We start from the raw sequence: 26,264 nt of genomic DNA, 5'->3' as shown, positions 1-26,264 counted from the left end.
GTCTCAAAGCACTTGCCTGGTAAATGCAAGGTCATCAGTTTGACCTATGGTATCAAAAAAAAAAAGGATTTAGATCTCAGATATCCCCCAGTCTTATTCATTCAGAAAAGTGATGGGATCATGGACTCATACTCATCAACAGATGCCCTTCTTCCATTCTACTGTTTCTGCCTTGGAGCCAGGTGGACTGAATCTCCAGAAAATATGAGCCGAATTAAACCTGTCCTGTAGGTTGTAGGAGGCAGAGGCTGTGGCTACAGAAACTGAGCTTGAGACAAAGATAGATGCTGGTGATGGTTGCACAATAGTGTGAATCCACCTCATGCCCCTAGCAGTACACTTAAAAATCACTAACATGGTAAATTTCTTCTTATATCTCCTTCATCACAAGTTTTAAAAGGCTGAGCAGATGCTGACGCATGGGTTGGACTTAGGGGCATTGGCAGTGGGGTACACTGCAGGCTGCGGCTGAGGTTGGGGTGGCAGTCCTGTGAGCTCCTTTTTGGTTATTGGGTGGTGTGGTACTGGAGATGGAACCCAGGGCCTTTGCACTAAGCTACATTCTCAGCCCCTCTTCCCTTCATTTTTATTTTGAGACGGGGTCTCCCTAAGTTGCTCAGTTATCAGGTTGGGTCCTCCCACCTCAGCCTCTTGAGTCCTGGGACCTAGGCACATGGTTTTCACCCTCATTTTCCTACTGTGGTCCTTTCCTTTTACTCCCAGTTCGGGGGGCACCTGGTACTGTTGTTTCCATCACTTCTTGTGGGTTCTCTGGTACCCCTAGGTTGGTTCCTCAGTTTCCCCATTGTTGGCTTGGGGCTAACAGTTACACTTCTATTCTCTGTGAGTCAACACTCCCCCTCCATTTTGTGACTTTTAATTCTTGTAGGGTTTCCTCTACTTTGGAAAATTGATGTTTCTTTTGTTTTTTGTTATTCATGTTTAAATACTCGTGCCAATTTTAGTGTTTTTAAGGGGTGATGTCAGATTCTTGAGTTAAATCCTTCATCTTATCCTGAATATTTCATATTTATCATTATGAGTTTTTAATGTAAGTTGATAAATTATACTGTGGGCAGTGTTCCTTGAAGAGTACATGGAAGTGTCTGTTTCCATGTATCCTCACCAGCACTGAATGTTACTAATCTTTGTCATCTTTTCTGGACTAAAGCGTAAAAAATGACTTACCTTTTTTATTTTCAGTGCTGAGAATTGAACCCAGCACCTTGTACGTAGCAAGCAAATGTTCTACTCCTGAGCTACATCTAGCCCAGCATATCATTTTTAAATTTGCACTCTTTGGAATACTAATAGTGAAAAATGCTCTTTCATGGATGGAACTGTGTATTTTTGACGTATTTGCATATTAATGACCTTTTATTTGTTTTTCTATTGGAATATATATTTTTGTCTTATTGGTTTGTAAGAATTTTTTTAGGTATTTGTCACAATTTGTACTTTTTACTTTATTAGTTTATAATATTTTTGATAGGCATAAATTTTTACATAGTCAAGTAAATGAGTCTTTTCCTTTTGATAATAGCATTTTTATGTGTGGTGATGGTGCTGGGAATTGAACCCAGGACCTTGAATATGCCAGGCAAATACTTTATACTGAGCCATATCCTCAGCCTCTCTTTTTTATAACATCTGTTTTATTGTGTGTGTATTTTTTTTCCTTTTCCCTTCCATCCTTTCCCCATTCTTCCATCACAGTTTTTCTTTTCTTTTGGGCAGTTACTTCCCTATTCCCAGTATCTATATACATTGTGGATCCTATTGACACATTCAATTTCTTACACTAGTGAGACAATACAATGCTTAAACATTTTGGTCTGATTTATTTCACTTATGAGTATGGTCTTGAGTTGCATCTATTATAAAAATCTCAAGTTTATCCTTCTTTATGACTGAGTTGTACTCCATTGTATAAAAATACCACATCTTTTTTAATCCATTCCTCAGTTGATGCATTTAGGTTGTTTCCAAAGTCTAACTATTACAAATTGTGCTGCAATAAACATGGTGCACATATATTGCTGTGGTGTGACATTTTTAATCCTATTTTGAGGAATCTTCATACTGATTTTCACAGTGGTTGCACCAGTCTACACTCCCACCAACAGTGGAGAAGAGTTCCTTTTTTCCCACAATCCAGCAGCATTTGATTTCTTGATACTAGCCATTCTTTCTGGGGTGAGGTGGAATCTCAGTGGTGTTTTAATTTGCATCTCTTACCTCTACTATGTATTCATGTATATTTTAATAAATACTTCTTTGAAATATAAGTTCCAAATGAATTAAATACTTTCTCATGAAATGTAAGAGTTTTAACATAGAGACACTGTCCAAAGTGTGGCTACCTCAGATTTACTTAACAACCAGTCTTAAACCATTGATTTGACAGTCACTGTTTTCACAAACTGTAACTCCGAAAACACCCACAGTGACCAGTGGGTTATGAAGGAACCAGAGAGATGGTGAACAAAGAGCCCAGAGTCTTTGTTTAAGTAGGAGCAGGAATTGGTGTCTGTCATTAAGAAAGGAGACATAGGGGCTGGGGATTTAGCTGGGCTGCATAAGTGCCTGCCTAGCAAGTGTGAGATCCTGAGCTCATCCGTAGTATCAAAAAAAAAAAAGGAAGGAAGGAGAGAGATACAGTAGGAGAGGAGGCTTGGGAAGGGCTTGAATTCCCATACTCTCGGCGCGTTGCAGTTTCTTATAGAAGTTATTGTGCCTTCAGAATTCGTGTATAATGTCAGCTTCCAAGTTGTCTTGAAATAGTTTTAGCAGCTTCATTTTTACTGGTGTGGCCCTCATAGACTTTGTTAAGTCATATCAATAACTTTTCACTATTTTTTAAAGCTCCCTTCATTACCGTTTTTGTTGGAAAGCAATGGCAGGAAAGAATGGAATCAGACCCTAACTCGTTCTAGCTGTGTGGTTCTAGCAAAGGCAGTTGACTTCTGTGATCCTAAGTAAACCAGAGTGATAATTTTCACGGAGAGATTTTTGTGGGACTGGAGACTGAATCCAGGGAGTTCACAATGAGGTGCATCCCAGTACCCTCTCCTTTTTTGGGTTTTGTTTTTAAGAAAGACAGTTACTGAGCTGCTGAATTGCACAGTCTTAAACTTGCAATCCTCCTGCCTCTCTCTCAGCATGAGCCATTGTCCAGCTCACCAGGGATTTCGTTGTGGGTTTCAAAGGTAATGTAGTATTCTCTCCCTTACCTACAATTTTGCATTCTACAGTTTCAAAACCCTGTGGTAAATCACAGTCTGAAAATATTAAATGGAAATTTCTGGAAATAGTTTATAACTTTAAGTTTTCCTGAGTAGTAGAAAGAAATCTCATGCCATCTTGCTCTGTCCCCGGGAACTGTGAATCACCCCTTTGTCCATCATGTCCACAGCGTTTGTGCCATCTGCCCGCTAGTCACCTCATAGTTTCCAGGTTATTACTGTTTCAGTACCACAGTTTGTGTTTAAATATCTCATTTTATTTAATAATGTCCCAAAGCACCAGAGTACTGATGTTGACAGTTCAGATCTGCCAAAGAGAAGCTGTAAAGTGATTAATTTAAGTGAAAGATGAAAATTCTTGACTTAATAAGAAAACAGTCATAAGCTGAGGTTGCTAAGAGCTGGAGAGAAAGACAGGAGGAGAGAGAGAAAGGGAGAGGGAGGGAGAAGAGAGAACACAGCGTTATGCCATAATTGTTACATTTTATAATTATTAATATCTTATTGTGTCTAATTATAAATTAAATTTGATCCTAATTATTGGAAAAACATGGTGTGTATAGGATTTGTTGCTATCTATGATTCCAGACACCTGGGCGCCTGGGAACATAGTCCCGTGGAAAGGAAGGACTGTTACAGAACATATAGATCAGGTCCTGCTGTATTGAGGGAGGTCGAATGCACTCATGATTGTATTGATTTTCTAGCTCTGGCTCATTCATCAGCATTCAGTTTGTATGCCATCCACAGTGGGGAACCCGCCCAGATTTCCCAGATGTGGTCACAGTGGGGGCCCTTTGTCTTAGTTCTCCATAGAGCAGCATGCAGTTATCTGCCCATCAAAGGAGACACTTGATGGCATCATGATGGCTTCCTCTTTCCTGCAGTCCCAGGGCCTTGCACTAAGTCATAACAGTTACTGAACAAGCTAATTTCAAATGCTTGTGTGCAAAGATCTTTTTTTCCTACTTACTCTGGCCTCGTTCTGGAAATTGTGGTATGTGGCGTCATTGCCCATGTTTTGGTTTCAATGCTGTAATTACTTTGGTTTCGATCTTAGAAACTGCCTGCCTGGATCTAAAATTCCCTCAAAAACACACGTGTTAAAGGCTTGGTCATAAGCATTGTTCTATTAGGAGGTGGAGGACACATTAAGAGTCAGGGCCAGGGGGAGATTTTTAAGTCACTGTGGTCACTCAGAAAAATGGGACCCGAGACTCTGAGATGAGCAATTTTGCTCCCCCATGAGCTCCTCCATGATGTTCTGTCTCATCAAGCAATGGGGCCACCTGACTATGGGCTAGAATTTCCATAAGTCTGGGTGCAAAGAACCATTTTCCCTTTGTAAGTTGGTCACCTTGGGTATTTGTTACAGTGATGGAAAGCTGACAAATGCAACTTTAGTCTCTAGTAATCAGCCCTGGGCTTTGTCTATGATCTGGACAGTTGCACACCTTGTCAGTAACCCTTCCCTGTAGAGCTAGGGCATTGGATCTGCTTCTTTTGCTTGGTTTTATTCAATGGTTGAAGGCAGAATGGCTTAGGTTGAAAACCTTCTTTCAGTGAAAGGTTATACCCTCCGGTCTTCCAAAAAGGATGTTTTGGAGAAGAATGTACCCTGGCATTGTTTGCTTTTCTTCTTGGTTTGTAATTGCAGAGATAGAGAGAGTCTTGTGTTTTGGGGAGATAACATTCTTCCTGTGTCGCTGGGGCTCTGAGTGACAGAGCTGGAGACAAGTTGTTATCACACAGCTCCATGCTTGGCCAGGCTCTCTATATGAGCATCACCTGCCTCTCCCCCGACTATACAGAGCCTCCCTAATCAGGCATAATTCTTGTTTTTTCCCCCAACCAGATCACTACAATGTGACAGCATTCGCTCTGTGAGTCTGTAATCACAACTAGGTTATGCATTTACATATCTCTCGATGGATGTACTTTTAGGCTGTGGGGAGAGGGGACAGGAAGGACATTGTAGGTCTTTACACAAGAGACAGCATGAGCACTTCATCCAGAACTTCACATGCCAACTGGCTTTAAGAAACAACAGGAACAGAAATCTTTTTGTTGTTGCTCTTGTTAGTTTGAAATAAATACAGATTCATGGGAAGATGCAGCTAGACATAGGAAGTCCTAGGTAGCTCTGACTTAGTTTCCCCACTGGAAATGTCTGACAAAGTCCTAGTATGCAGTCATAGCCAAGGAATTGGGTTTGGTTTAATCAAGAGGGTTTATTCTGATGTTACCTGTCTTGCATGCTCCTGTGTGTAGACACTTGTGTGTAGTTCTGTGCAGTTTCATCACACGCATAGATTGGTGTAACCACCACCACAATCAAAACACAAGTTCTCTCCTGCCATCCATGACCAAACCCAGCACATGGCAACCACTAATTGGTTGCCATCTCTGTATTTTTATATGTCAAGAATTTCCATACATTGAATCATTAGTATATAACTTTATGATTGTCTCTTACACTCAGCATTATTCCTTTGACATCTTCCAATCTGTCATGTGCATTAGATTGTGTTTCTTTTTATCCTTTCATAATATTTCAAGATATTGGGTTACCCAGTTGTGGAACCATTTACATATTGAGGTACTTTTGAGTTGGTTTGCTTTAGGATTTTTTTTAGCAAATAAAATTGTTATGGATGTTTATATATTAGTGTTTGTATTAAAATAAATTTTTATCTTATCTGGAATAAATGTCCAAGAGTACAATTCCTGGGTCTTGTGGTTAATGCATACTCTAGTCTTTTTTGGTCATTTGTTCCATCGATGTGTTATCTCTCCTAAAAGTTTTTGATTAATGTTTAATCTTCCAGCCTGGTCTCATATAGAGGAAAGGTTCTACTTTGACTTCAGTCTGTGTTTGTGGCACTGCATTCCAACAGGACCAAGAAGCCATCTAAAGAGTGTGCTGAAAGTTTGCCCTGGTCCTCAGAGTCCAGATTTCCACTAAATAGGAACCAGCAATATAAGAATTTGGAAGATCTGACAGAACATGCCTTTGGGGAGAGACTAGAGAGTCACAGGGAAAGGAAGTGGTACTCTAGTCTGTAACAAATTTACTTCTTAGGACCTACCAGCTGTGGCCAACGGATTAGGGGGCCATGTATGGCATCACCACAACCAGTCCATGCAGTCAGTAAAATAAGCTGGGCAGGAGGCCGTATAGACAGGCATACCATGGGTTTGAGCATAAATTGGACCTTGACATTATGAGGACTTCCAGTTGGACTTCCCAGAAGTTGAAGAAATTAATGTCACCTGCCTGAAAGATGTGGCCATGAAAGACTTTGGATATATCAAAATGGGAGGCAGGAGCAGTGCAAGGAAGTGCATAGATCGAGGTCTAGAGGCAGTGAAGTTTGAAGTGTAGATAGAGAATTGTACTAATGGGGTTTGATGTGTCCTAACGGATGGGAGGATTGACGTTTTGGAGATAGAGTCTCAGTGAGCAAAGGAGGTCCTTGCTGGGTCACAGGACGGAGAAGGGACAGTCCCCAGCAAGTAGTGGTAAATAGATAATAATCTTCATTATTCTCTGACGATGCAGAGCAGCTGTAGAGAAGCAGGAATGGAGAAAAACGAATCAAAAAAGCATCGCCGCCCAGGATGGGGTGAGGCAGAGCACGGGTGTCCTGGGTCATTTGAAACAGTAGAGCCCACGGTGGCAGTTGCCCCTTTGCTCCCTGAAGATCAGTGTTGCCAATTTACTGTTTTTGTTTTATTGAAAAGCAAGGTGCCTCATTAGGCTAACAAGGACATGGGTGTCTAAGATCACTTTAGCTGTAAGCTCTGGTCTGTTTTTCTGGGGTAGCAGCTCTTTCGCCTCAGGCTGTGCAACAGGGTCTGGAAGGGTGTCTGCCAAGAGGCCATATCCAGCCCCACGCAGATCCTTTTCTTCCCTTTGAAAGGCTTAGGGCTTCAGGCTTCCTTCAGCATTGTGAGGTGCTAGGTGCCGGGTGGCTATGCATTTCTTACACTTGGGAGAGGAGGTCAGCTGCCAAACCTGCAGGGACTTGCTGGTTTCTTACCCTTGCAGAACCTCCAAGAATCCTGGAGGGGTGAGGACAGAGGCATAGCATGTATGTATAAGCATGTGTCTTTTGGGGGCTTTGACACCTGCCAACACCAAGAGAGAGTTTATATATTCTTTTTTAAATGAAGCTCCAACTTTGGAAAGGTAGGAGCCACCCTCACGGCCCAGAGCCAGAGTGTATATAGCTGAGGTTACAACTCAACCGTCCTACTTCCCAGAACCAGAATCAACTGGTCTCTTATCTCTGCTGTGTCTACTTCCTTCCAGTGATTCCCAATCTTTCCAATTTGCAGCTACTTTCCCTGTGTCCCTCCAGAACTTTCTGGATTTGACTGTTAATTTTCCAAGTTTTCCCTGTCATCTTTGCACCTACACAGACTCCACAGAAAAGTATAAAAAGTAATGATGCTTGTTAACAATTATTGATTGCATGCTATGAGTAAGATCCTAAGGTAAGCACTTGGTATATATAGTCCTGTTCTGCACTGAAACAGCTTGTTTTAGTCCATTTTCTGTTGCTATATCTAAATGCCCGAGACTGAGTAATTTATCTAGGGTAGAGGTTTCTTTTGCCCATGATTCTGCTGGCTGTGGAACCCAAGAGCATGGCACCAGTGTCTTCTTAGCTTTTGGTGAGGAATTTATGCTGCATCAGCTCATGGTGCACAGCAGAAGGAAAGTGGGCATGAGTGGAAATGGAATAAGAGAATGCTGAGGAAGGTGAATGAGAGAAAGTATAAGAATCTGCCCTCACGGTAACCAACCTGGTCTTACAAGAGCAAGAACTTACTCCCTGGAGAAAGCCACTGACCAGGCATGAGAGTTGCACTTTCATGATCTACACTTCCCACCAGATGTCACCTGCTGACACTGACATACTGGGCACTAAATCTCAACATGAGCTTTGGGGACAAAGCATACTCAAAACAACCCAGCCCTATAAAATAGGAACCCTTAGTGTCTCTATTGACTGCCATCCAGGGGATCAAGCTAAATGCTCTGGATCAGGATATGGTCCAGCTCACTAGATATCCCCAGGATACAGTCCAGTGTCTCAGGACACTGTCCCTCCTTAAAACTTTTGCACTGTCGTTCTTCTTCCATGCCATTCTTCTTCATGTGCTGTGCATTTCCTATGTACTTAAAACAGTACCACCTCTCAACCCTCAAGCCCCGATGAGTGTGAAGTGTGGAAATTGCGTGGTCACAGTGCTGTGGCCTTAGCAGAGCAGTTTTTAGCCATAATGTTTAGCTGTGGCATTCCAGTCCATGTCTCTTCTAATTGGCTACTTCCTGTGCTTTGGTTATACATCTTGATAGTGTACACGGGCTACAAGAGACCCATTTTCTACCTCAGGTTGTTTCGAGAACACACAGGCCATGTAACACCCCCACATGGACTTTTTATCCTATGCCTGTGTCTTAGTCACTTTGCATTTGCTGGGGCAAAATACCTGACACCTGCAACTTAAAGGAAGAGAGACTTATTTTGGCTTGGAATTGAGTGTATGGTCAGCCAGCTCCCAGGTAGAAGTAGCATGGTGGATGGGTCTGGCGGAGGAGAACTGCTCACATCATGGTGGCCAGGAAGCAGAGAAAGAAGGGAGGAGCCAGGGAGGAGATGCACCCTTCCAGGTCGCACCCCAGTGATCTGTCATCTGTCAGGCCTCATCTCCTGACAGCACATTCAGCTACTGAGTTCATCGTGGATGAATCCACTGATGAGTGCAGCACCCTCTGTTCCAGTCACCTTCCAAACACATGAGACTTTTAGGGGACATTTTCTATCCAAAAACGTAATAGCCTCTGTGAGTATTTTGTGTGTAAGACCACAGAGCCATTGACCTTGAAGAACCAAGAGCTGCAATTCTGGGAGACCCCACAGTGGTCAGGACAGGAAAACTGGCCAGATAACTTCCTCAGTTATTCTGCTCTTGGCTGCCAGCTGTGCTGAAAGAAAAGTCAAGGAAGAAGTGACCAACCTCCCCGGTGCATCCCCTTTCTCTTCAGACCTTTGCATTTCTTGTGTTCTGTTCTGCTCTCCTTCCTTAATGACTGACTCTTGCTATTTCAAGGAAGAGATTTGCTAGTTTCAGAGCATTCAGAATCAATATCACAGTAAATAAGAAACATAATGAAAGAAAAACACACTCCAGCCTGGTGACAAATTTTATTGCTTAAATTCACATGTTATTATTAGAATCAGCTGCAAATACGAAGCTTTCAACTGCCTTTTGCTGGGGTAAAACAGGGGAATGCTCTTTTAATTTGGGGAAACAACTTGGGAGCCCCACCTCTAGGTATTAAGATGCTTACCTGGTTTGAATGATTAGTATTTGTTTTTGAAAGTGGCAAATCAAAATGGAAGAGGAAGCAGAGAAAGATTTCTTAACAAAGGAAAGAGGAGGTAGTCTTTACTTTTCTGAATACATCTCCTGAGTGCACAACTCGGTGAGATATATTTAGTTTAAAGCTTTGGTATTTTATACCTATCTCTTTTCATTTTTCTTTGCCATCCTTTGCTTTCTTTTGTCCTTGCTTTGATCTCACTGTGGAATTGCCCTTAAAACGCTTCCCGATGCAATAAAAGGATTTCTTTTAAATCCTCCTTATTCTCCCTGAAGTTTCTTACTGTTGCCTCTTTTTTGTTCCCCCCACCCCCTTCAGTTAGCAAGTGCATTATTTAAGTCTACAAAGCTGAGAGAGGCTCCAGGAATAAGATATGCATTATAAGCCGATTTCTGTGTTATTTCATCCTGCAATTTTACACAGTTGTTTCCTCACTGTGGTTCTTCTCCAAGCCGAGGAATTCAGTGTCAGGACAGCAGGGTGTGTCACAAAATACAAGGGGTGTTGGGCAAATATGGTACATGTTTAAGTTTTTAAAAATTTATTACAGTGAAAGACACATTGTCATTCATTGTCACAACATGTGACTGCAGGCAGCAGCTCGGAGGATGAAAAGATTACCCGAAGAGACAAAGACTTAGTTTAGTCATCGAGGGGCCCAGAGGGGCTGTTTCACCACCGAGAGCACCCTGCTATCAGGGAGATTCTGGGAGAAAAAAAAGGTACCAAGCTGAGAACATTCTGGCTTTTATTTAGAATATCAGTGTAAGAAAAAAAAAAGCAGGCGAGAAAGCAGCTTGAGTCAAGAGCTGTCTCTGAGCTAAGCAGGTTTTCTTGGGGGCGGGGAAAGGACTGAGACATAGCATACCCTATTCGTGCAGCCTTCCTGTGCAGCCACTGTGTTCTCGTGCAGCCTGTGTGCGTCTGCCCCACACTTTAACCACCCGCTCCTCACAGGGCCTAATTATTTGTGTGCTTTGCCCCATATTTTACCATTTACTCCTCATACAGTCTATGCACTGTTGTCCCACAGTCTAATCGTTTCATCAGTCCCTTTTGGCCAGACCCCCCATAATTAATATCTCTCAGGAAACCCTCTTGGTGTGGAACATGCTCAGAGTTCCTTCGCACCCTTTCTGAAGCAGTGCTGGAGTGTCTTTATGGGATTTGATTAAACAGAGGGTGAATGGTGCTGGGAAGCACTGTCCAGCAGAAGGGCAGGCTTCCAGAGACATGACAGTGCGTCCCTCATTCTCACCTTATTCTCAACATCTCACACCAGACCACTTCTGGATCTGCCCCTAAATCAAAGTGACTGTGCAAGGTGAGCATGTTGAATGAATTCAGGACATCAGTAGAACCACCATAGTGCAACTAAAGACTCTCCTGAAAGGGGACTTCTGAACTGCTCCAGAAAGTGGTGAGAAGGATGGGCTAAGTGTGTTCAAAGCGCGAGGTGGGGAATTCATGGCATTGGGTCTTTTACTACAATAAGTTATAAAAATTTAAACACACTGTATTTTTCTGTCACATTTGTACGTGTTTCTTGTATCGCATTGGCTCCATTAGAGTTTGGTGGCTCTGTCTGCAGGAGTTGGAAGTCCAGCCTTTTACCCATGCTGTCTGCTCTGCTGAGCGCTCCTGATTGCCTGTTGACCTCTGCTCTAGAAAGCATCGGTCACTGTCAGTGGGAGCACAGTTCCCACCACGCATCAGCCAACTTCCCACTCAGGGTTTCCATTCGAATCCACACCCTCCCCAGTGGGAATTAGTGCCCATGGCCACAGATGCAGAGGGGAAGGGGATTCATTGTTCTGGGTCCATAGTAACCCTGTGTGGGGGAGCTGATTATGCACCCCAGTAACTCATCTGTGAGCAAATGGTAGGATGCTGCAGAGGCTCCAGAACGACCCAGTTCTCAGGATGAGCTGGGGTCAGACCTCAGCATGGGCTCCTGAGCAAGGAAGCTGTTTTCACAGTATTGCCTCTGTGGAAGTCAGAGGCAAGGATCTGTCATTTACAAACATGACCCTGGGAGAGTCACTGATTGTCTCTGTCTTCAACCTTTGGGCTGTTATGACAAAATGCTACAGCCTGGGTAACTAATAAACAACAGAAGTCCAAGATTAGGGCTCCAGTAGATTTGGTGTTTGGTGAGGGCCTGGTCCTTACACGTGGAGAAGACAAACAAGCTTTCTCCAGCTTCCCTTATAAGGTCACTGTTCACATCATCCTCTTAGGTCCACTATGACCCACTATCTCCCAATGGCTCCATCTCTGTAGCACCATACTTGGAGATTAAAATTCATTTAAGAGTTTAGAAAGGACACAGATGTTTAGACCATAGCACCCTCTCCATGCCTCAGTCTCCTCATTTATAAAATGGAGATGATAATACCCTGACAGTGATGGGGAGAGAATGGTAGGGTCCAGAAGGAAACAGGAAGTAAAACATTAAAATGTATATGTATTGGTACCATTGCCCCATGGTGAATGCAAATATTATGTATTAAAAACATACTAATAAAAATTGAAAAAAATCAGAAGAAAAAGGTAATAAAGTTGATATAACAGGTAAAGTAGTTAAAACAGCGTACGATATTTAATAAACACTCAGTAAGTGTTAGAACAAAAATTGAGAAATGTCACAAGTTTGCAAGATAGCCTGGTTAAATTTTGAACAGGGATCTAATCTAGCTGAATCATGTTCTGGAGTGTTTCCTGATTAGCTGACATTTTTAGTCAGCTTGGTTAGCAATTTAGAGATATAAATATTTCACTATAGACAGAGGCAAGTGTAGTACTTTGAATATTGAAGGAATAGTTATGGTCAGCAGAAAAGGAATTTGACATTGGTGAAGCCTGCCTCACCAGGGGTCTTCTTGCTGGGAAGCTGATTAGACTTGAACCTTGGGTCCCTCGCTTTTATGGGCCCCTTTGAAAGCTCTCTGAGGGTCTTGGCTGTATGTGTTATATTTTCATAAATTTATAAATAGGATTTTTCTTTTTCATAAAGAGAATTTTCCTTAACTGCATAAACTGCAGCTATCACAAAACACAGATTAATTTCCAAGATTTAACCATAGTGTCCACACTTACTTTTGCATTTAACAGAGAAGATATTAGTTATTATATTATATTAGTCATTTTCACATCACTAGGACAAAATATCCAATGCCTGCAGGTGAAAGGAGAAAAGATTTATTTGGCTCATAGTTTCAGAGGGTTCAGTTCATGGTTAACAGGTTCCATTGTCAACCTATGGCAGACAGGAAGCAGAAAGAGCAGGAAAGAGCCCAAGACAAGCATATCCCACTCCAGGCCACACCCACTGTGACCCATCTCCACCTAGGTCTCACCTAGCCCATTCAGCTATGAACTCATCAGTGAATCCACTGATGGTCTAACACCTCATAATCCCATCATCTTCCAAAAGCCCCATGGCTGGACACATGAGACTTTGGAGAATGTTTTAGATTTAAACCACAGTACCCACATAGCATATGACCAGGATACAAATCAGGTTTCTTCCTCATCTCCATTGGCTTTCAGTTTTAAGGCAGGATTTTTTAAAAATCTGATAAGGTCTTTGTATAGCTGCTTTTCTACATTTTGTTGGGTGACTATTCTAAGCATAGAGATCTTTTCAGGTACACCTGGAAGTCCAGGTGTTTTAAGTCTATTTTTTGTGTTCTTTCAAAGCTCAACCTTACATGTATAAAATATGAAAATCTCTTAAGAAAAAAAGACACCACAGAAATGTAGTGTATCCTCAGTAATGTCTATGCTGGAACTCAGTGTTGAAGGCCATGTTTTCCTGAACTGACTGTTGTAAGGTCCTAACCTTTATGAGCTGGGAGAGTCTATCAGAAACAGCAGAGGCTGATGTCCTGGAGATTGCGGGCCATGAGCAAGATAGCAGGACAGCACCTGCCTGCTGTGAGGCTGGAGCCCCTTCTTCTGGTCTGGAGGAGTTCAGGAAAAAGTCCCATGAGGAGGAGGAGTCTTAGTACCCCAGACAGAGATAGCTCTTGGTGACCCGAGGGGATAAAGTCTTCCCTGGAAGAAAGTGGCTGGCAGGAAGCCAGGGTGGAGCCTAGATGCCATTCAGGCTGCACTTTGGGGACAAGCTGCTATGCCACTTACCAGAATTGGGATCGCAACCAACTGGCCACAGAACATGGTGTCAGATCCCCAGAGTCTGATGCACACACACTCACAAATCACCTTTCTCTTCCCATCTTCACAGCTGACCAAGGTGTACAGACATGGAAGGCTTCTTCTTGTGAGTTCATTTCTATGAAATATCAGAAAGGCAAATTCATAGAGACAGAGCTCATATTAGTGTTTGCCAAGGACTGGGGGAGGGCAAAGGGGAGCAGCTGCCTAGAAACTGTGGCATTTATGTTTGGGGCCATGGAAAGTTCTGGAAGTAGATGGTGGTGAGGGTTGCATGACATCATGAACGTACCTACACCAGTGATTGTTTTTTTCCTGGTGGTACTGGGACTTAAACCCAGGGCCTTTGCCCTTTTTGCAACTTTATGTTAAGCTTTAAAACGGGGTCTATTTAGTTGCCAGGCTGGACTGGCAGTTGCAGTTCTCTTGACTGAGCTTCACAGAGCTCTGGAATTGCAGGCTTGTGCTGCCACACCTGCCTTGAATTGTATATTTTTGTAATATTCTAAACTATAAATTTTAGTTATCAGTGAAACTCACCAAATGCTTTTTGAGACATTTTGGAGCCTGCAGAAAAATTCTTCGAGCTGCCAGTCAGCCCCACTAGGGTTGGCCATAGCCCTCAGACGGCTCAGAAAAGAGCCAGAGAACTAGCATTTCAGCCACTCCCAAGTGACCCTTACTCTGAGGAATGTGGCTCAGAAGTAGAGCTTTGTGATTTTTCAAAATTGGAACATGCCATATGTGCCATTCTCTCATCCCAGCTGTCACAACCCGTGCGTTCCTGGTGAGCAGCTCGCCTAGACCTCAGCAGCTGCTGCCAGGGGAGTGTGAGTCATGAGAGTGGCAGCAGGGATAGAGGTGCTGATGGTGGCAGAAGGAACATGGGTAGAATTATAGGGCTGGGGTACAATAGATCTCTTGTACCTGAGTTTTGCAGAGGTTCAGTCACTTGCATTCAGTCTTAGTCCAAAACTATTGAATGGAAAATTCCAGAAATAAGCAATTCTTAAGTTTTAAATTGTGTACTGTTCTGAGTCGTGTGATGACCACATGCTGTTCTACGCTGCCTCCCCCAGGGTGTGAATCATCCCTTTGTCCAGTGCATCCTTGCTGTATCCATCTGTCTTAAATCACTTTTCTTTGCTGGCACAAAATATCTGACACCCTCAACTTAAAGGAGGAGGGGTTTGTTTGGCTCACAGTTTCAATCCATGGTTTACTGGCTCCAACTGGGGCCCACCTCATAGCAGCACATTTAGCTATGGATCCACCAGTGGGTTTTGTCAAGCCTCCTATGACCCAACTTTCTTCCAAAAGCCCACCTCCAGACACATGCAATTTTATAGGCATATTCTAGACCTAAACCTTTACACCACCTGTTAGTTACTTAGTAGCAGAATCAGTTGTCAGATCAACTATTTTTGCGATATCATGGTGATTGTCTTCAGGTAACCATTACTTTACTGAATAATGGCCCCAAAGTGCAGATTTTTATTATAGCATATTGCTATAATTGTTCGGTTTTACTGCTGGTTATTCTTGCTAATCTCTTGCAGTGCCTAATTTACAAGTTAAACTTTATCACAGGGATGTTTGTGTAAGAAAAATCAGGAATGTAGGATTCAGAGTTCTCGCTGGTTTCAGCATCTACTGAGAATGCTGGGTAAAGGGAGGCTGTTGCATCGTGATAGGAATCATGGGAGTGAGATCAGAAGCCTGGGACATTTGATGTCCTGGCTGAAGGGTGACCTCATTGTGAGATTGCTCCTGGCAAGTGTGGCCAACAGCCAAGTTTCCAGTTCTGCAAGTGGCATGGCAAACTCTCTAAGGTCATCTCTGAAAGTCATTGCAAGACAGCCAAGGAGGATTCAGGCAATAGAAAAACCAAGGTAGGAGGGACATCTCTAGGAATTGGAGCATTTGCTCAGGATGAGCTGATAGCTCCTGTTACACACACACACACACACACACACACACACACACACACACTCATAAACACTGGCATGAATTCATAAAGAACCGAGCTAACTCATCACAGATGGAACCAGACAGTGGGAGATCAGTCATCCAGAACTACCCAACTGCATGGGTCATCAGAATCACAGACCCATGTTGCTTGTTAGGAATGCAAGGTTTTGGGAGGCCCTTCAGAGCGACTGGTGATTCTAATGCTATTTAAACTTGAAGAAACATTCATCTGAGCTTAGATGGACTCTTCCAACTCCTTAAGAAAGAAGGAAAATTATTTAGTAGATATCATCATCAAGGTTTGATAGCTCTGTGAGGGGTGAGAGTGGAAAGTGAATACCATCCTTATCCCACAAAGCTGATCCAACCCTGGGCTGCATGGCCATTTCCCACGCCTGCCTACCTGTAGTGCCAGGCTTCTTACATTGGCTTGGAAGTAGATGGAGACGAATCTGCTAGGTCAGTCCTCGCTCCTGAGCAAGGCCTGGCACAAGGGATGGTACTGACAGTGTATTCTGTAATCCCTCTGCAAACACCAGCTCCAGATAGAATGGTGTAATAATGAGTTTTGCTTGAGTTCTTGCTGTTTGCACCTTTATTACTGCCAGTTTACTTTCCTTAATCCTGAACAAGTGTTTCTGTTATTACTAAGGAGCAAAGGTATCACCCTGGTTGGTCCCTCCTGGTCATGGGCAGTGTTTACTTCTCCCTTCCTGACTACCCACAGTACTGTTTATCAAAATATAAAGGAACACAGGATTCCCAGATGGTATTAGGCCAATTTGATACTGAATTTCATCTAATTCTGGAAGGTAAACATTTATCTTTGCAGAGACAAGCTTTGTTTTTTCTGGAGTTTGTTGGTTTCCTTGCTGTTCTTATATTGTGCAAGAGTGGTTTCACCCATGAAGGGTGATGAAGGATGTCAGTGGATGGGTGGACCATTTTATTGAGAGAACGGGTAGCTCAGAGGGTTAAACACCAGCATTTGCACTGAACTATATCACAACCCTTCTTTGTGTTTTATTTTGAGGCAAAGTCTAGCTAAATTGCTAAGCATGCAGGCTGGGCTCACAGTTGGAGGCTTCCTGTTTCACCCTCCTAGAGTGCTGAGATTACAGCCGCACACCACCACACCAGCTTCAGATGGGACACTTCTAACCACACTCAGCTTGGAGATTTATTTGCTTCCATAGTGAACCTGGGGGCCTTGTTTTATTTGGTTAATTTGTGCACTGACTCACTTTGATATGAATTTGGGCATTCACATCCCCCCAACAAAGCTGATGGCTCTTGTTTTCCAAAGCTTAACACCCCATTCCCTCAGGCTGTCACCTGTGTTCTCCCAGGACCAGCTGTTTCAAGATTCTTCCCCAAGCCCTCCAGGTCACCCCGTTCCCTCTGTGCTGCTCATATCCCTGAGCGTGCCCCTCAGCAACTAGAAGGGAAGTTCTTTCTATCTCAGGTGCCATCAGGAAACTTCTGATCTTCTAGGTCAGTGGCCTGTTCTCAGCTCTCATTTTCAGTAATGCAAGTAGGAAGATGTCATTAGTCTAAAAAAGAGAATTGAGACTGGCTGTTGGGTAGCACTCTGAGGACAGGACCTTCGTCCTTCACATCCATGTAGGATCTCTGTGGGTGGATGTAAAATCAGTGCACACATCCTCATCTCAGAAACTCGGCTCTTTGTTTTGTGCTCCTATGAAGCTGTTCTTAGCTCGTGTGGATTTCTACCCCCTTTTCGTGCTTCTAAATGTATGTGTTCTCAAGGTGTAGCTCAAAGTCTCCTTCATCCCATCCCTGGAACTGTCACCATCATCCGCCATGATCTCTCATCACTCTGTCCCTGATACTGTCCTTTCTTGGACCACTGCTCTGCTTCACCTGTCCACCCATAAACATCCACTGACACTTCAGCCTGTCCTCGAATAATCTCATCAACTTATTCTTGCTCTTCCTTTTCTCTTTTAAATTAACGGCATCATCCTAGTTGCCTAGACCAAAACTTTGATGACTTTGATTTTTTTCACCTAAGTGAATGCAATGTTTTGCTTCTCTCTCTCTCTCTCTCTCTCTCTCTCTCTCTCTCTCTGTGTGTGTGTGTGTGTGTGTGTGTGTGTGATGGTGCACAGCTTCACACAGACCCCTCCTCTTGGACCTCTTGCAGTCAAAATGCTGCCTGCTTCTGTTGCTCACTATAGCATTTTCCCATGTGGCCATTTTTCTTGGTCCCTTAGCTTCATTTACTTGGCAATGTTGAATACAAACAATTTTTAACATGTCTCATCTCCTGAAGTAGATTGCAGTATCTTGAGGGAACACTGGTGTCTGAATTATTTTTTGTTTGGCAAGGGTACAACCTCATGCTTTCTGGAATCTAGAATCTAGTGCCATGTGCTCTTGACTTCTGCTAGTTGGGGTGTAGCATCTCCCTCAGTGTCCCCACAACACCTCCTGGGCTATCGCTTCACTTGTGCCCTGAACTTTATAAAAATGAGAGTGGTGTCTCCCATTCTCTATCTGGGAAAAAGCACTTCCCAGATTTTAAACCAATATTGACTAGAAAGGAAGACAAGCTATGGCTTGTGGGAAGTTATAAAATGAATCTACAATATTAAAAATAATAGTCCCATTATTAGAAATAACTTTTATTGGGTACATAATAAGGGCTTTAAATATAACTCCTCATTTACTCCAAATAGCCATGAAGTTCGTGCCAAATGATGGAGCATTATCCTTTCATCCTTTTATACTTTTAAAAGCCATTAGTATCCATATTTCAGTAGCTTTAAGATGTGAAAAAGTACCATCTTTGTCCAATGTCATAAATTTTTACCCTTTTCACATTCCCAAAGCCTCAGTTGCTACCATTTAATAAAATAGGAAATCACTGTTGACTTAGACCTGGTACCTGACATAGCCAGAAGCTGGCATCCAGTTCCTGAGCAGAGCTCCAGAGCTTGCCTGGCAGTTGAGGGCTGATGGTGCCTGCAGGTGACCCTGGGCATGATGCTGTGCCCTCACTGTACAGCACATCTCCCCTGAGCTTATGGAGATTCCCACCAGCACGCGCCAACTCTAGTGAGTGGGAGAGTTGCTGCCATAGTGACCCACAGCTACACTACCATTCCTTGGCCCTTTACTAGCTCATCCACACAGCACTCACAGGAATAAATGAAAATCCAAGCAGGAATGACCTGGCCAAGTGTCCAACTCTGTTTTGTGCTGCTCTAACAAAATGCTTGAGGCTGGGTAAGTCATGAAGGAGAGGCTTGTTCCAGAGGCTCACAGTTCCAGAGGCAGGAGAGTTCAAGATCAGACAGTTACATCTGGCACGTAATGTCACAGGGTGGGAATATGTACAACCATGGTGATCAGGTATATACAGACAAGCCAACATTTTAGGAGTGATCTTACTTTATAACAGCGTGCTGCTATGGCAACTAAGCCAGGCTTTGGAGAGCCAACTCACTCCAGTGAGACCTAACGCAGTCTCTTAAGATGTTAATCCATTCACCTGTGACCTGTTTGCCTCTTGAAAGTGTCACCTCCTGATGCTGCCACATGGAGGAATCAGCCCTCAGCGAGAGTTTTGGTGGAAACAGACCACATCCAAACCATAGAACCAACTTGCTTCCTCACATTATTGCTTACTGAACCTACCTAACATGAAGTCAGTAGATGGATTTTAGAAGCAAAAAATCCACTGGGCTCCACTGCTTGGCTCTCCTTCTCACAAAGTGAGTGGACTCTTCACAACCCAGTTTCTCCATTGGCTCTTTAACACCTCTGGGATGAGGGTAAACAAGACCATTACAGGCAAAAATGCCAACCATAACTTTTACTGTTTATTCATTATATTTCAAGCACTGCAAAGGCTGCCATGTGCATTTTGAACTCATTGGTTCTTAAAGTGTGTTCCTCATAGGAAAGCCTCAGAACCCCCAGACTCACGATGTAAACATAAAACCCCATCTCTACCTTAGCCCTACTGAAAATGAAACTGGGGGGAGGACCAGCAACATTTCTGGTGAATGCTGATACGATTTACAGTAGGATAACCACAACTGTGGCTTTTTTGAGCCTATTTTTGTCACCTTGAGAGTGGCTTTCTCAGGCTCCCAGGGCTGCTTTGAAATCTCTGGCCTGGCCTTTCTATGGAGAGAAAGGAGAAGGAGGTGCTCATCAATACTAGCTAGTCCGTTTTGAGCATTTATGCTATTGACAAGATGATTTGGAGCATTTGCTCTGTGTCAGCTCATGTAATTCTCACAGTCACTCTCTGAGAATAAGATGATCATTGTTATGATCATTACTATGACCCTTCTTTAGATGAGGAACAAATTGTTTGACTTATCCAGGGTCACTCATGGTGGCATTTGGATCTGAGTCCAAGGCTGACTCCAGCTTCAATATCAGTTGTATGCTGGATCTCCTGGCGGTCAAAGGTTGTACTCCCTCTGTTTCCAGGTTCCATCTTCCTCCTTGAGGATGGTAACATCTGTCTATTGACGGTCTCTCAATTAGTTGTCTCAGTTATCCCAACAGATACCATGGACCAAGTGGCTTACACCGCAGACACTCAATTTCTCATCGTTCTGGAGACTGGGAGTTCAAGATTAAGCTGTTGCAAGCATGGCCTCTCTCTTTGGCCTTCAAATGAGCCCTTATTGCTAGCCCTTCCCATGGTCATCCCTCTGCACATGAATGTCCAGTATCTCTTTGTGTGACAAATTTTCCTTTCTAAAGATACCAGCTTAGATTAGGTCACTCTGGTGACCACATTTAACCTACTTGTGCTCTTAAAGGCTTTATCTCCAAATGCACTCACATTCAGATATGTCAGGGGTTAGAAACTTAACTGATCATTTTTGGGACAAATAATTCCATCCATAACCCCCATCATCCATGCCTTTGACTTACAGTAGCTTCCATATCTCCCTATGCTTTGGACTCTTCTTACCCCCATTCATTCAAACACACCATGCCTTTCTTCCTGAGTCACATGCCTGTCTCATTCCCTCTGTGATACAAAGGTCAGTCTCTACATACACTGCAAATGCTTGGCTTTGAGTTAGCAAAAGCTACCCTGTGTGTCTAAGGAGTGAAGGATCTGCCCAATGTCTGATAATACAGCCATTATTAGTCAGCTTTGCTATGGCTAGGACAAGAATCTGACACCTGTAAATAAGCAGATGTTTATTTGGCTTATGGTTTCAGTAAGTTCAGTACATGGTTGGCTGACTCCAAAGCAGAAAAACATAGTGGAAGCTACTCAATCCATGGCAGCCAGAAACCTAAGAGAGATGGGAGGAGCTGGGGACAGTGATACTAGCTTCCAGGTGACCCACCTCTTCTAACCAGGCCCACCTCCTAAAAGCACATTCAGCTATTGGACTCACTAATTGAATATTGCATTCTCATGGTCCAGTCACCTTTCAGACACAGGAGACTTTAGGGGACATTTTAAATCTAAGCTGCAATTCAGTCTTTTAGCATTCCCTACAGCAAAGCCAAAGGCTGAAGTGTTTCTTAAAGTTTTGTCTGTGGATCATTAGGCTGTTTCAGGATGTGAATCATACCAAGAATGCCCAAGGGCAGATGCTTGGAATGTGCCTGTGTAACTCCCTTCTCTGTCAGCCCTTCCCCCATCCTCCCTCTGCCTGGTGAGTCTTATGTCCACGCAGGTATCAACTTTCTCATCTGTGGATACAGATGCAGTTGGGTTCTTTTTCAACTGTTCCATTCCTAGGTTTGACCTTGGGACAGATGAGCTTCCCTTAATTGGCATCTTATGTACAAAATTGAGTTAAATCACTAGTTAATGGAATTAATCCAGCAATCTTCTAAATTGGTATAAGGACTAAATTAGATGACAGAAATAATGCATTTTGGCACCCGCTTATTGCAGAAAGCAGGTGTACAATCCTCAAGGGCATTGATTCTGCAACCAAGGTATCATTTCTACTACTGGGAAAAGACTTCTTTTGCATCTTAAGACCAGCAAGGGCCCTGTTAACGTTAGGGCTGGTGCATGACCATGAGTCTGGGTTCCCCCTCCCCCCGACACATGCTGTAAGAAGCATCTGTGTGCACAAGGAACAGCCCGTTTAGAAATTGAGAAGCGGGAACTAGGGACCATGAGAGGACAGGAAGCCTAGCTAAGAAAGTAGGAAGAGCCACAAAGACTGACATCTCAAAGGACATCTGCCAACCTGGAGTGACTGAAACATAAAAGCTAGGCCTCCTTTCTGTCCAGCAGTGTACCCATCAGAATGTAGGCATCCAAGATGAGCCGTGTCTTCTGTCTCCCAGGCTGCCTGGGTTATCTTTTCTACTCAAATTACTGACATGCAAACCCTTTTCTCAATAGCTGATTTCCTGAGGACCCGTAGGCATCTCCATGGGTGGGGTACAAATCTGAGATGCCTGTTTATGGACTTCTTGCCTCTCGTCCTTTGCAGAGGAGCTGAAGGCGCCGTTGGAGGAATACGTCCACAAACGCTACCCCGGGCTGGTGAAGGTGGTGCGCAACCAGAAGAGAGAGGGCCTGATCCGAGCACGCATCGAAGGCTGGAAGGCGGCCACGGGCCAGGTCACTGGCTTCTTCGATGCGCATGTGGAATTCACCGCAGGCTGGTAGGTCACACGCTGCAGCTTGGGGACACTTGGGGTCTGCATTGTGACCAGAAGATGCTAGAATCTGGGAGAGGAGATACTTTGCCTGGTTCTTTGGGGCCCCTGGAAGAATGAATAAGGGTTGATTAAAGCTGAGACCATTGTCTGGGATAGAACTGAGAGGCTGGAAAATGTTTATCTGCTGTGCATTCAGCCCCTTATCATCACTGCCACTGCCACAAACATCATCTCCCAGCAAATGCGACATGGTAATGAGAACTCAAGATGGTTCTCCGTAAGGGAACAACATTTTTCATTGTTCCGGTGGAACAGTTTGCTTGTTCTGTTTCCTGGGAGTGATGGTTGAGTGTTCCCTGGAGGCAGTCTAGTCTAGTCTCTGTCTGGCCATGGTCTCCGTGGCCTGTCTTAGCCACTCAGATTCATTTTCCACACTTCTATCAGCATGACTGTATTGGTTGATTTTCTCATTGCTGGACACTATGCCTGACACTCACAACTTCAAGGAGGAACTTGCCTCACATTTGCACTGTAACCCACTGGTTCCAAGCGAGAAGCAGCACGGAGGAGCAGAGCTGCTCAGTTCCCAGCAGGCAGGAAACAACAAGGGAACAGTGCCAGAGAGAAAGGGGCAGGGACCAGATATAGAGCCCAAGGTACTCTCTGCACACACTCTGTGCTTTACTAACTGCTGGGCATTTGTTTCTTAATCCAGTGAAGCCTCTAAATCAGGATTAACAGTCACATCGTATGTGTGCCTTTCTGAATTCAAACCCTTTCATAGTTCTTTATTACACGATGTGCCTCACTTTACTAGATAGAAGGTTACATGGTGCTGTAAGGTTACGTGGCTGTAATGATCCCCAGTCTCAGGGACCCCGATCGTTTCTTCCCTGTCTGTGTGGACTGTCTGCTGTGGCTTTTCTGTCTGTCACTCTGTTTGGGATGTTCTTTGGTCCTGCCACTTAAGGAGTCCTCCTCTTGGTCACTCATGAAAAAGATCTACCTGCCAAACTTTGCAGTGGCCGTTAAAGCCCTCTCAGCTGTGACTGTCATTTCTGCTCACATCTAGGATCTGCCTTTTAAAAAAATATCTTGAGACATGTTCTCACTATGTCACTAACTTGTCCAGGCTGGGCTCAAACCATGATCCTCCTGACTCAGTTTCCCAGAGTACTGGGATTCTAGGTATGTGTCACTGCACCTGGCTCCAAGCTCCTGTTAGTTGGACACTGAGGAAGAGGATGTTCTCTTCCATGGAAGCACAAAGGCCACATGGTAATCGGCAGAATGCTACCAGGGAGGAGAGCAGATAACTGCGAAGAGTCATAAAGAGTCAGACCAACTTCTCAGCCACAGAAGCACTGTTTGAACCAAAGACTCTGCCTCCGCCCTCAGTAGCTCACTTTCACTCATGGGCTGACCTGGAGGCTTCCGTCTGTGGTACCCAGCCATCCAGGGGGATGCATGGCCCATTCAAAGATGCAGAGGAGCTTCAGGCTTAACCTGACTCTGTCACCAGCTGACCATGTGGCCCAAGACAATACCCTTAACCCTTCTAGGCCTCAGTTTATTCATTTGTACAGTGATGACCACAGTATCCCCCTTGTAGAGTTTGCTTTAACCATCACACATATGACATTCAGAATGGTGCCTGCTCTGTGGAAGTGCTTGGTAAACAGCAGCTCAAAATGAGTAAGGGCAACTGGCAGAGGCATTGCAACTTCAGAGAAGTGGAGATAACCGTGTAAGAATGGAGAGGAAGGAAAAGACCTTCCTACTGGGGGAAACTGGCAGGAAACGGGGGATTCTAGGGAGAGATGACATTTGATCTAAGCCTCTGTGATAGCCAGGCTTTCTGCAAGCAGGAAAGGACACCTAGAAGCCGTGGAGCGGGGTTGGTTCCAGTTGGCTTCAGCCTGTGTGGGGTGCACAGAATACTGAAGGCATTAAATGGCCTGGCATATATTTTATTGCTCATTTTAAATAGAAAGATGAGACGAGCCAACAGGTAATTCAATAGCTGCAAATGAAAAGAGATCAGTTGTAGCCTGAGTGTTCTCATTATTCTTCCATATAATGCAGAGGAATGGGATTTTCACTTGACTCTTTTTCAAAGCCTGCGCTCTGGTCTAAGCTGGGAGATTAATGCTCTGGCTTCTGAGAGCCATCTTTTCCTTCCCAAATATGGGAAACAATCCCTTCCTGTGCCTGCCTCAGAGACCCACGCTGGAGGAGGTGTCTGACCATCTGCTTCTTCCTCAACGAGCAGCTCCACCTTGAACTTGGAGCCAGATCCCTGACTAAACCCTCCTGCAGTCCTGAGGGGGAGGCAGCAGGGAGGCAGGATTATGCCTGCCTTGGCATTTAATTAGTTCCAGGCTTTCCATTGCTAACCGATTCAATTAGATTCCTTTTAAGAAATCAATTAAATAATCAATTAAAACAACTGAAATAGTCACTTACACAAAGAAGCTAGTAAAATGCTCATTCAAACCAAGCCATCCAGGGAAGAAATGACCTATTTTGGGAAAAGGAATTAGAGCCAAGCAGGGAAAGAAAGAAAGAAAGAAAAAAAAAAAAAAAAAACAACAAGAGGTGGCAGACATTGACCTAAAGCAGATCTATGACACTGTATATAACTGCAGCTTGATGTAAATCATATAGGACCAGCACCCTGCCACCACAAAAGAGAGGCTTGGCACTTCCTGGGGAGGAGACCCTGAGTTTTGAGTTCTCTTTCCGGGTTTCCCGTGCTAATGTACTCATCCTGGTAGTAATTCCAACATTGGCAATGTTATGCACGTCAAAGCCATTGGGCAGGTCACTGGCTTGTGGAACCTCAGTTTCCATCTGTGGTCCAGTCTGTCCAAAACCCAGCTACATTGCTTCTCCTCATTCCTGGTAGTCCACAGAAGAGAGAGTTTATCTCACTTTTTCTGTGTTGCAGGGCTGAGCCTGTTCTATCCCGCATCCAGGAGAACCGGAAGCGGGTGATCCTCCCCTCCATTGACAACATCAAGCAGGATAACTTTGAGGTACAACGGTATGAGAACTCAGCCCACGGGTACAGCTGGGAGCTGTGGTGCATGTACATCAGTCCCCCAAAAGACTGGTGGGATGCCGGAGACCCTTCTCTCCCCATCAGGTATGTGGCCAGTGAGTGCTGGTGGCCAGTAGGTCCCCAGATCCGAGGGTAATAAGAAGCTGTGGAGGATGCTGGGAAATTCTGCCCTGGGCTGGCACAGCAGTATGCACATGGGCCTCTTGAGATCATCATTTTCTTGCTGAGTGGGAGCATTTCATTTTGTTTCCTTTCATTTCTCTAGTTAGTTTTCAAGCACAGCTTTCATAGTATCTTAGTCACTTTCTTGTTACTTGATACTCACAATTTATTTATCTATTTATTTGTTTGTTTGTTTATTGGTGTCAGGGATTGAACTGATGACCTTGTAATTGTTAGGCAGGGACACTCACAATTTAAAGGAGGAAAGGTTTATTTTAGCTTGGAGTTTCAATCCATGGTCAGCTGTCTTCAAGGCGAAAACAGCATGGTGGAAGGGAGCTGCTCACATTGTGGTCCTCAGAAAGCAGAGAATGGAGGAGCCAGGGAGGGAGGGGTACCCTTCTAAGTGATGTCCCAGTGACCCAGCTTGTCTTAATTACTTTTCTCTTGTTGCTGAGGCAAAATATCTGATGCCCAAAGATGAATGAAGGAAAAGTTTATTGATCTATTTGTAGAGGTTTCAGTCCATACTCAGCTGGCTCCAAGGCAGGGTGACATGGCAGAGAGGAACAGTTCATGGTGGCTGGAAGACAGCAGAAGCAACAAGAGC

At 43.9% G+C, this 26,264-nt stretch overlaps 1 protein-coding gene across 3 annotated transcripts in view; it reads left to right on the top strand.

Annotated features, from left to right (window-relative positions):
- Window positions 1-26,264, top strand: part of Galnt17 (polypeptide N-acetylgalactosaminyltransferase 17) — a 461,519-nt gene that overhangs the window by 210,867 nt on the left and 224,388 nt on the right. For all 3 annotated transcript variants that reach the window (XM_003465769.4, XM_063234478.1, XM_063234479.1), the window contains 2 exons: window positions 22,257-22,431; window positions 25,379-25,576. In XM_003465769.4, the coding sequence (XP_003465817.1) occupies window positions 22,257-22,431; window positions 25,379-25,576 (373 nt within the window). The remainder of the gene's footprint in view (window positions 1-22,256; window positions 22,432-25,378; window positions 25,577-26,264) is intronic.

This window comes from Cavia porcellus, unplaced genomic scaffold (assembly GCF_034190915.1).
Source record: "Cavia porcellus strain 051 isolate PalLab524CR breed Dunkin Hartley unplaced genomic scaffold, mCavPor4.1 scaffold_23, whole genome shotgun sequence".
Classification (NCBI taxonomy): Eukaryota; Metazoa; Chordata; class Mammalia; order Rodentia; family Caviidae; genus Cavia; species Cavia porcellus.
The sequence above is the reverse complement of the archived record's forward strand: the minus strand, read 5'-3'. Positions and strand labels throughout refer to the sequence as shown.